The sequence below is a fragment of the Protopterus annectens genome, chromosome 9.part0, assembly GCF_019279795.1.
Source record: "Protopterus annectens isolate FY-2018-M chromosome 9.part0, PAN1.0, whole genome shotgun sequence".
In the NCBI taxonomy this organism is placed as follows: Eukaryota; Metazoa; Chordata; order Ceratodontiformes; family Protopteridae; genus Protopterus; species Protopterus annectens.
The window spans coordinates 1,379,794,685-1,379,806,892 of NC_056743.1; the positions used below are offsets into that span (position 1 = coordinate 1,379,794,685).

Genomic DNA, 12,208 nt, shown 5'->3' on the forward strand with positions numbered 1-12,208 from the left:
GTAAGCAACATGGCTTGCAGAGTACACAGTACAGTAGTAAGAACAGAAAAAATAGACAATTAAATGATACTTAAGGAATAAGCTGATAATAGGATAAAAGAAAGATAATGCTGTACTAAGTGGCTGATAGTTATGTTAGTCGGGGTTTGGGCACGGGCAGAGCCAATGCATTTTTAGGTGAGACTTGTGAATGGTTTTCAATAGACTGCTGGAAGGTAATTTGGTTATTGAGGGGGGAAAGTTATGCCATAGTTTAGAAGTAGCATAGGAGAATAGGGCTTCTCCTGCTGAGTTTTTGGGTTTAGTGGTAAGAAGTAGATTTTTGCTGTTGGATCTTAGGAGTCTAGAAGAAGAGTAGCGTTGGAGTAGGTTTTGAAGTGATGGGATCTTATGGGGTGGTTTATTAGTTTATAGGCAAATGAGTGTAGATTCAGGTGAACATGTTGTGGGAGTTCAAGCCAATCTAGTTTCCTAAGAGAGTTGCAGTGGTGGCTGTGGTAGGATGTGTCTGTTGCAAACTTTGCAATTTTATTCTAGCAGGTTTCTAATGTGTTTAGGTCAGTCAGTCTAAGGTTGGTAAGTATGAGAGAGGCATAGAGTAAGGTGGAGATTAGCTGGGAGTTGGCAATAGTGGTCCTGGCTGTGCTGGATAGGTATTGTTTGTTTCTAAAAAGTGCCCCAAGTTTTTTATGAATTTATTTTTAGGTAAGAGATATGTGGAGGTTGAATTTGAGTTTGTTTTCAGTTTCCACACCTAGAAATTTGGTGTGGTCAGATTAGGAGATGATGGTGTTGTTCTCGGCATGAATGTTGAAGCGGGTGGTGGACTGTATAGATTTAGAGGGGGTGAAAGATAAGGAGTTTGGTTTTGTTTGGATTGAGTAGAAGTTGGGCATTGGAAAGCCAGCTTTCTACAGATGTAAAAGATTATTGTGTGATATTTTGGAGTTCTGGTAAAGTGGGGGCAGAGCAGATGAGAGTGGAGTCATCTGCTTATTGTATGAGAGTGGCATGTTTGATGGAGGAATGAAGGTTGTTGGTTTTTTGGCAGCCACCATAATTAAACACAGCAAGGCCTTACCATGTCTAGGCAATTCCAATTCTTCATTATAGCTCAGAAGAATCATCTCCCTCGTCATGCCAATCCACTCACCCAGCATCTCCAACAGTGCATCTCACAGGAAATCCTTAAAGTCTGCCAACCCTAAAGTATGTTTGGTAACATTTTTCTGTCAAATGTGAGCCTATGAAATGAGCTTCCAATCAAATGTATTTTCTATAAAATTTGTTAAGCCATTTGTGATTCAGGGAAGTGAAATCAACAACCATGTATATCAATATATGTAGTAATGCAATCAGGAATTTCAGTGTTTGCATGATTTATTTATTTATTTTTTTTGAGTTACAGTTCATTGGAGCTTTAGTTCAATAAAATGATATAGAGTCCATAATAGATAGATAGATCAACAGACAGAGATAGACAGATTGATATCAGCTGTATTTCTGACTGTAATAAATCCCTCCATTTGGGTAACACTGGTACAAGACCTTCAGGAGCACTGAAGCCATGTATGTGTTAAACCTCAGAACACCTCTTCTGGTAGTCTGATATTGCCCAGTAGCACTCATCATAATCACCTGTTTCCTGAATATACTATATTTTAGTGCTTTATAGACCACACAATGTTTCTCATTTTTGTGAGAAAAATATTTACAGTATGATTCTTATTTATGTATTACCCTTTCTTCCCCATCAGATGTTTTTTGGTGTTAGCTTCAGGCCTTAGCAATATAATATAACACTTTCCAAAAAATATGCAACTAAGCATTCCGAGACTAGAAGTTAAAATTGCAAAAATTTCTACTGCCACTGTGTATTTGCCTTCAGTGCTAACATATGCTGGGATGAATGACAACCAAACAGAAAGAAAAACAAGCATGCTAAATGTAATATGCCTGGCTTCATTAAAGCTATCAGGTAACTTTCTAGCAAGGTAAGCAACTACAAAACATATGCTGGCTAAGCTCCCCATGTAACCAAGCAACAAATAAAAATATTCCTTCTTGCCTTCATTGCACTCGATTATAATTTTATACACTGATGACTTTGTGTTTTGTTCTGGAAAAGGTGGAGCATCCATTAACCAAACAGTACACAGAATGAGTTGCACTGCAGAGCAGAACAGGATAGTGTAAGCTGGAAGAACAGATCCAACCCATTTTCGTAGTTTACTGTTTGGATCTGTTGCTTTGAAGGCAATGACGACAGTTATGGTCTTTGCAAGAATACAGGAAATACTGACTGAGAAAATGATTCCAAATATAGTCTGTCGGATAACGCATGCTAGCTTCACTGGGGCACCAATGAATGTCAGTGACCAGAGGAAGCAAAGTTTAAGTGTCACTAGTAACAGAAAACTGAGTCCACTGTTGTTTGCTTTCACTATAGGGGTATCACGATGCTTAATAAAAATGAGCAAAACAGAAGCAGTAATAAAAAAACACAATATTGCAGCAACTGCCAAAGAGCCACCCAAGAAATCATCATATGCAAGGAACTCAATAGATTTCTGGATGCACTGATCCTGCTGTCTGTTTGACCAGTGATCTTCTGGACACTTCAAACAGTAATCTGATCCTAAAAGAAAATTAAGAAAAATAACATAAAAAAAAAATAAAATGTTCAGGATACTTCAAACAGTAATCTAAGCCTACAGGAAATGTGAGAAAAAGTAACATACAGAAAATAAAAGCAAACCTTCAGAGCACTTCAAATGGCAGTCTAATACTATGGGGAAAGCAAGAAAAATTAGCATAAGCAAAATAAAAGAAAAACAATATTCATCTCTTTCTCTCACTAGTTTGCTTTTCCCATTGTTTCCTTCCCTTCATCTTTTTGTCAAAAAGAAGAAATATTGCAATATGAATTAATTTATAGGAAGAAAACACAGATTGGGATTTTGCATAACAATTTACACATAGCACTGTGACTGAATATTATATCAAGAATCTAATGAACAGGTAGGCCTCACATACTCACACACAGACACACACACACACACACACACACACACACACGCACACACACGCACACACACACACACACACACACACACACACACACACACACACACACACACACACACACACACAGATACAAATATTTAATGCATGGGCATTAATGTCCTTCTAGCTTGCCAATATACCAAAACATTTGTTCCCATAATAAGTGTCCAGGCTGTTCTTAAAATATCTAAACTAGTACTTGAATAATAAAAAACAAATGGCTAAAAATACAAAATGAGTTTATTACATAAACATCCAACTGGTAAGCGTTTTCATTCCCTTCATGGAACTTCTTCAGACCTGAAGAAGTTCCATGAAGAGAATGAAAGCGCTTATCAGTTGGATTTTTATGTAATAAACTCATTTTGTGTTTTTAGCCATTTGTTTTTTATTATTTTGCCTTATTACAGCTATTTTCATTTGTTTGTTTGGAAGTTTCATGAGGTATTAAACTAGCACTTGCTTTAATATAATTTGGTAGTCTGTTCCATGCATCAGCTACTTTGTCAGAGAATCAATTAGTACACTTCTCATTACTATAAAATCTTCTATATAGGTTGTCTGATGATTTTCTAGTACTTTTTGATAACCTCAAACATTCCCAGAGGTAGTTGTCTCTAAATGCCCTATATACTAGAATAATATCTCCTCTTAGATATCTGTAAGAGACACTGTATGAGTTCAGATATTTTAGTCTTTCATAATAGCTTAAATTTTCACATCTGCGGATGCCCTTAGTATATTTTTGCTATATTCTTTCCAGTTTAATATTGCTTGTTTTCTTATAGGGTTTCCATATTGTTATTTCATACTCAAGTTTGGGTCTAATGTAACTAACAAACAATGACTTCATAATTTTTGATTTCCAAGACTTTGTAAATCATACAACCTATAGTTCTATAACTATCATTAACTAATTGGTTGATAAATCCATAGCTGAATCTACCCATATACCCAGGTCCTTAAATGAGCCTACAGTTTCAGTCACTGTGTGCTGTATTAAATATTAAATATTCACTTTTCAAGTTATGTCTTCCAAATCTCACATGCTTAGTTTTGGATGTAGTTATCAGCGTATTATACTCATGTGCCCAAATGGTCAATTTAGTCAAGTTATTTTGCAGACATGCATTGTCTGTAACACATGTAATCAGTTTACACATTTTCAGATCATCTGCAAATAGTCTGTAGGACACCTCAGATGAAAAATTAGGTCTGAAATTTACAATCTAAACAAGTAAAGGCCTAGGGCAGAGGCCTGTGGGACACTGTGACTGTAACCAAGGATTTCACCCGTCTAGTTGCTGTACGATACTTGACATTCCTGTAGCAGTCCCAAATGCACTCTTTCAAAATAATACCCACAGCAACACATAGAGCAACATCTCATGGAGCCTCTAACTCTCTGCCCATAAGGGAAGTCACCGCACAATCCAACATTCTAGTCATTGGATACTCCATTGTGAGACACACTGATGTCCCTCTCACCAGGCTGCGTAAGGAGAAAATTATGGTCGGTTGCTTATCAGGGGCTAGGATCCACCACATTACACATGCACTCAGGTCACTGGACCACAATTACCAATATGATTCAGTTATAGTCCATGTGGGAGTAAATGACTTGAGACATACCTCCCTAGACTATATGAAGAGAGACATCATGGAGCTCTTGAAATATGTGTCTCAGCTGGTATGAGCCTAGTATTGAGCAACATTTTACCTTCTCCAAGGATGATGCCTCATTATGAACAAAAGATGATTGACTTTAATATCTGGCTTAGTTTTTGGTGTCATTCTAAGGGGGTGCAATATTTGTCAGCATGGAAGTAGACAGTCAACAGTCTATACTGCTTTGCCAAAGATGGTCTGAACCTCTTCCCTTTAGGCATTTGAATATTAGCTAAAACATTGTCTTCACCCATGTTGCCTTTTTTAGGTAATGCCAAACTGAAAGTGCTTCTGACATAGCAAATCAAAACCAAGAAAATCTAAAGATATTACTGCTCCATGTTCAATTCACCTTAGGTAAAATCCAATACCATGTTCTTGCAAGCTATAGGTCTCCCTCTATGACCCAGAAAACCCATACCATGTATATAAAGTTATTAGAAACACTAACCATCCAATCCAATACCATATTCATAGGTGACTTTAATTATCCCACTATTAACTTGGAATCCTATACGACACCAAATATACATGCACAGAGATTCCTTGATTTTTGTAAACACAAACTCCATGGACAAGATTGCCAATACACCAACCGGGGGTGCAACAATACTTGATCTGATCCTCACTAATATGGAAGACTGCTGCACACCCCCTACTGTAATGTCTTCCCTGGCAAGGTCAGACCACAAAATGGCCTCCTTTGAAGTAAATATAAAACCTAGTCCCCCAGCTAAACCTGGAATATTCAGGAACTATTCTAAGGCTAACTTCCTGCTATTAAGTGAGAAACTGAAAAAATGTAAGCCCCCATAAACCCAGAGAACAATTCTGCCTATGTAGAACTGTTTACAGAAGTCTGGTACAAGCATTCTAATTGCTGAACAGAGGCAGCTGTACCCACCAGAAAGAAGTACAGAACTAACACAAAAAACAAGCCACCCTGGAGGTATCACGAAATCAATTGGCTGTATAACATGAGGAAGACAATCATGGCAAAAATTAGGAGGTGTAGCACCCAGCAGATAAAAGCACTCTCATCAAACTAAACAAACAACTCAGAGGACAAATAAAGTCTACCAAAGCCAAATTTGAGGTAAGTTTGGCATCCCAGGCCAAGGACAGTGACAAGGCATTCTTTACCTATATCTGCAACCTCAAAGGCAATACACAATTGTGTGCAGAGCCCATTGTAAACGGAGCCACCTATACTGAGCCAGAAGATATAGCAAACCTCCTGGCTGATAAATTCAGCTTCAACTTTACCCCTCTTTCCCCCTCAACCTTCCCTCAGGAAATATCATCAACTATAACTCCCCTACTATAACTTTGAAACAGGTCTTTAATGCTCTCTTTATGACCAAGAACACTGCATCAATGGGCCCAGACAATATCCTAAGATGCCTTCTAAACAGCATAAAACATGACGTCTCAGCACCTCTGGAATTACTATTTAAGTATAGCTTGCAAACAGGCTTTGTGTCTCATGAATGGAGAAAGGCAACAGACATCCTTCTGCACAAAGTTGGGCCATCTACATACCCTGGAAACTACAGACACATAAGTCTCACTAGTCTTATATGTAAAGCCATAGAAAGAATTATCATGGAGATGATCAAGAAAGATATAGTAAACTTCCAGGCACTGGACCCAACCTAGTTTGGTTTCGTCAAGGGCACATCATGCCTACTCAACCTGGTGGACCTCTTTGAGAAGGTCAACAAAGCAATGGATGAGGGCAAAATCATTCACACTGCCTACCTTGACCTGGCCAAGGCATTTGACACAATACCCCACTCTGGCATTGTTGACAAACACAAGAGCTTAGGTACAAACCCGTATGTCAGCCGGTGGATAGCCAACTAGCTCACAGACAGGATCCAGGAAGTTAGAATTGGGGAGTCCACCTCTACAAAGAGGCCAGTCAAAAGTGCAGTCCATCAGGGATCAGTCCTTGGACTGCTCCTTTTTGTCATTTACTTCTCAGAAGTCAAGGCCAATGTCAGTGGTCTCTGGCTGACTAAATTTGCAGATGATTGCAAATTAGGAGCTGCCACTGAATCTCACACTGACACAAATGTTCTCCAGGAGGGGCTGACACATACAAACAACTGGTGTCAGAGCCATGGACTAAAACTAAATGTCAGGAAATGTATAGTAGTATCCTTTGGGAAGTCATCCATCCCTGGTATCTATCATATTTATAACACACCCCTTAGAGATGACTCAGTAGTCAGGGACTTAGGGACACACACAAATAGTAATCTAACCTTTGATCATCACATGTTGGCAGTGGTGAGGAAATCATTCTATACTGCACAACTTATAAACAAAGGTACAGCATCTAAGTCCAAGGAAGTCATTGTTCCACTGTATTTGGCATTCATCAGATATATAATTGAGAACAATGCCCCCTTTGATGTGTACCTAACCAGGCATATCCAACAATTAGAACATCCACAAAGGTTCCTCACTAAAAGAATACAGGGCGTAAGTAATATGTCCTATGCAGACCGCCTCAAGGTCCTGTCCCTGTATTCTGTCTCCTACAGGCTTTTGAAGGGAGATCTATGCCTGGCATGCAGGGCATTGTCAGACCCGACTCTGATGGAACTCCTGCATATCCACAAAACAAACAGCACCAGAATTACCTGCTCTAAAGACTTAAACCTTGCCTGTGATATAAATAGGACCTACTGGAGAGATAGGTATGTATCCCAGAGACTACTCCATCTATGGAATAGGCTCCCCATCCATTTGAAGCAGAGTTCCTCCCTATACCAATTCAAGTGTAACTTGGACAACTGGGTGGAAAACTGGAAATTCATCCCTGCTTTGACACTTATGTCTCTAATGGACACAGGTAACCTGTAAATGGTTCATTTCCCAGGCCCATGCTTACACTTATCAAGGGTATCAGAACTTATCAGAGATTTGGGATACATGGCTAGGCTTAAAAAGGCACCTGTGGTCATTAGCCTAGTAAACACTTATCAACCTATGACCTATTTGTAAGCCATGCAGCTATCCATCTTATCAAGAGTACATCAATACCTAGTTGTACTAATTTATTGATCAGCATTTTGTGTATGACCCTATCAAATGCTGAAGTTAAATCTATATAAATTACATCACAGCACAATTTTTCATTCATAGCTGTTATTATATTGTTATAGAACATCATGCTATAGGTGGTAATAGATCTGTTTTCAGCATATGCATGCTGATATATAGTTTCAAGTCCCACCCTATCCCGTTCTGACAATAACTTATCCAATATTACCTTCTACATTATTTTTCCACAACATGACAGTAGACTTACGGGTCTATATGACTTTGGGTTTGTCCTACTCCCCTTTCCCTTAAAGACAGGTTTAATAATCGCATGCCTCCAATCTTGAGGAATCTCCTCATATTTATATGACCTAGTGAATAATAGTTATAATGGTACCGTAAGATGTTGCTGAAGAGTTCTCAGGTCATTGTTACTAATTCTGTCTCCTCCCTGTGCTTTGTTTGGATCCAGTTTGCACAGTTCTTTTTCAATATAATCTAATTTGATTCCAGTATCTGGGGTTACCTGGATGTTGCTAGGACAATTTGCCATCCCTTTTGTGGAGTCAAACTATTTTGCATTAGATTTTGTAAATATATCTATAATCTCTTGTGTCTGAGAATAAACTTAGAATCTGCACACACTTTATCAATATGAGTGTCTTTACTCCTTCCACATCTTCTGTATCTATAAAAAGGTTTCATATTATGCTTAATATCTTTGTATAAATTTTCCTCAAATTTTTCTTGATCTTGTCTCACACACTATGCTTAACCTGTTTGTCCAGCTTTTTTATTTCAGTTTTCAAAGTTGTAGTTCAACCTCTCTTCCATTTCTTACATTTTTTGTCTCGCACCTTAATCAGATATCTTGTTCTTATAGAAATATACCCCCTGATGTTGTATGCCTAGACCCTGATGTTAAACTTTTTTTTGAGTTTTTGCACTCAAACAAAACGTTACACATTCCCTCTGCAGTTTTTCCACTGAACACCTCACTCCAGTTAGTTTTACATAGTGACTGTTTTGCTTCCATATAATCTGTAATTAACCTTCTGTGCATTGATTTAGATTTCAGTTTGGCAGACTTATCTAGTAACAAATTAACCTTTATAATCACATCAATGGTTGTAAAACTTGACTTGAAGTAACAGTAATTTCTTTAGGAACACAGACAATGCCCAGTATGTTCCATCCCCTGGTAGTTTTTATTTTTTTTACAATCTGAAGCAATTGTTGTTCCTGAATATACACTGTGAATAATTTCCTTACTAACATTGTTAAATCAGTATTATTCCAGTCAGTTTCTGGTAAAGTTAAGTCCCCTGCTAATATTATTCTTCCCTCCTGTGTTTCATGCAGGAAATGTATGAATTCCTCTAGGTCATCTGCACTTGACTTTGGAGGTCTATACACTCCAAAATTGTTATATGTTCCAGGGTTGTCTTTATTGACACAGTTACACAGTCTATAGTATTTGTGTTATCAGTGAACATGTAATAATCACAAGTCTCATAATTATCTTTAATCCCTATCATAACACTTCCACCTGATTTTTTGTTAGAATGTCTGTTACAGTAAAACCATTTGTAACCTGACATAACTGGTTTCCAGTCATTGTTCTTTAATCATGTTTCACAAACAATAACAGCATCAATCTTGTGGGAAAGTAGTACATTTTCCAATAAAAAAACTTTAGTATGAGTTCTCCTAGGATTAACAACCATCAGAGATGCATCAAATGTTGCTATCTGTGAACTGTTAAATTTTTGACCTGGCAAAAATCCTGGCTAGTGTTTGTCAAATATTGCAAAATATCTGCTGCAAAAGATTTGCTTCACTGATCTTGACAAATGCAGGCCATCCTGTCTGAACACATGTGTGCCCAAAATTAGGCTTCTCATCCAGGAAAAAAGAGGTCATTGTTCCCCTCTACTACTCTACACTCATTAGACCCATTATAGAGTACAATGCCCCTTTTGGAATGTACCTCACAAGTCATCTGCAGCAGCTGGAAAGGCCACAGAAGTACCTCACAAAGAGGATTACTGACCTTAAACAAATGCCCTACACTGACTGCCTCAAAAAACTCCAGCTTTACTCTGTAGCATATCGTCTACTCCAAGGTGATCTCTGCCTAATAATATAAAGCTATGTCAAACCCAGAGCTGTTGGACATGCTACACCTAAAGAAATCCCAATCCCTCTGAGCTACATGCCCTAGGGACCTAAACCTTGTCACCACAATAAACAGGACATGCTGGAGGGATAGATTCCTGTCCCAGAGACTTCCCATACTCTGGAACAGGCTACCCATCTATGTCAAGCAAAGTTCTTCATTAGCACTCTTCAAGAAAAATCTTAATGAGTGGATGGGAAATAGGAAATACACCCCGGGGATCACTTCTGTGTCTCTGCTCGACAGTGGCACAGGAAAATAACTTTCTTGGGTGGCATAAGCCAGGGAATCTTGTTGGTTAGGCTTGTGTAGGCCCTTGAGCCGATAGCCTGGTACCTACCTATGAACCTATGTAAGGAGGCATGCTGTGTAGATGCACAACCACAGCAATGTGAAATATATGTCTGTGCCTATTTGTTATTTAACTTTCATCCTAATCTAATAGAAGAGGGGGTGCACAGTAGGTGACATTTCCATTTTTTAAAAGAGGACATTTTTTCCATGTAGGTATTTATTCAAAATATCCTTTCATTCACAGTGACCTGACTATCCTTTCTATAGGTGAATTGTGAAAAATCTGTCCTAACACCAGTACAAGCTATACTATCTATCAGTTCCCTACTAAGAGTCATAGAATCCTTGCAGATGACATGATTTGTACCAATGTGAATAAAAATGGATCCATACTTCCTTACATTAAGGCATTCCAAGGCTTGTATTACAGCTTTTGTTCTTGCTCCTGGCAAGCATAACACTATTCAGTGTTCATTATCTTCTCTGCAAATATAAGTATCATTTCTTATAATAATTGAATCTCCACTTAAAAGAATATCTGTGCTGGCCATCTCTGACGAATCTTCAGCTTCTAATACAGTAATATCTGCTCTATCAATTATTATGAAGGATAGATCTTCATCACTATTAGTCTTATCAATCCCACTGTTTTCATTGTGTATTAAATTCTTATCCAGCTGGAATTGTAAATCCACAGCTTGAGCCATGCAGTCAGCATCTGTCTTTCTCTTCTTTTTTTTCTTAACAGTAATGTTCTTCAGTCCTTCCATGTTCAGTTTTGATTTCTTCCTTTTCACCTGCCCCTTGCCTCTTTTTTTCTACCTTCTCTGTTGGACAGATGATGCCTTTTTCTATAGACTGAAGGTTTTCTGATAGAAAAATATCATCATTCTCTGTAACCTGTGTGTTACGTAACAAAGCAGTGTCCTTTTTACTATGTATTCTCTTTCCTTTACAACAATTAATCAGTTTATTTTTCTGTCGTATTTGTTATGAACTTCTTCCTTTCTTTCTTTTTTGTTTCCTTCTAAGCAAACTGGATCCTCAGATTGCTGAATACTTGCATCCAGAATTCCAAAGTTGTCAGGTGCATCCTCTTGTTTCATAGGGGTTGAATGATCTTTGCAGACAATAGATGCATCATTTCCTAAATGTGTTGCATTTGTTCTATGTCTAACATTATTTAGTTCATCAGGCCAGTCATTAATATATGAAGCAACAGTTCTCCAAGCCATGCCAATTGCACAAGTGCAATCATCATTAAGTCTAGATTTACTACTAACAATGGTAAGCAAATCATCCAACTTTTGACACAAGGAACACAGATCACCAGTGTTATCAACTGTTATCTTTAAATATGCATAGCACTTATTACACTGTACAAGATATTTGTACATTAAATCGTTAATTGCATACTCATTTAAGGAATTCATATTTAGCTTCAAATGAATAAAATATTGTAAAAGGCTAATAAAAAACAATAACCACAGAATTCAAAGAGAACTTAAATCTACTTCTATGATAAAAAAAATAAATCACACTAGCAATATACAACTAAATTAATAACTTAAGTACAGTAAAGATGTTCTGACCATGCAAGTTCTGCAAGCCAGATAGACGTTGTAATTCCTTTATGTCATGCACGCAGTAGCTTCTGATCACTATCGATCACAGTTGCACTTTTTTAACAGTAATGATCAATAAATCACAAGCCAAGTAAGGATTATTTAGATATGCTCAAGATTTTCCTCTCTGTAATCTGTGTGAATTTATAGCTGTCTAGGCCCCTTGAGGTGGCTAGAACTTGCCTGTCAAACGCCTATTCCTTTCTAACAACCAACAGTGAAATTAAAGGTAAAACAACAAAATATGAATCAAAGTAAATCTTATTAACAAGCTATCCTTTCCTACCTACAAACAGTTAAAACTGTGATAACAAATACAATA

General features: G+C 37.7%; 1 protein-coding gene across 1 annotated transcript in view; it reads right to left on the minus strand.

The window, feature by feature from the left end:
• Positions 1-1,736: 1,736 nt before the first annotated feature.
• The window catches only part of LOC122810677 (vomeronasal type-2 receptor 26-like), a 168,087-nt gene continuing 157,615 nt past the window's right edge, over positions 1,737-12,208 (minus strand). Inside the window, exon 4 of the mRNA XM_044082247.1 lies at positions 1,737-2,628. Coding sequence (XP_043938182.1) covers positions 1,737-2,628 — 892 coding nt within the window. The remainder of the gene's footprint in view (positions 2,629-12,208) is intronic.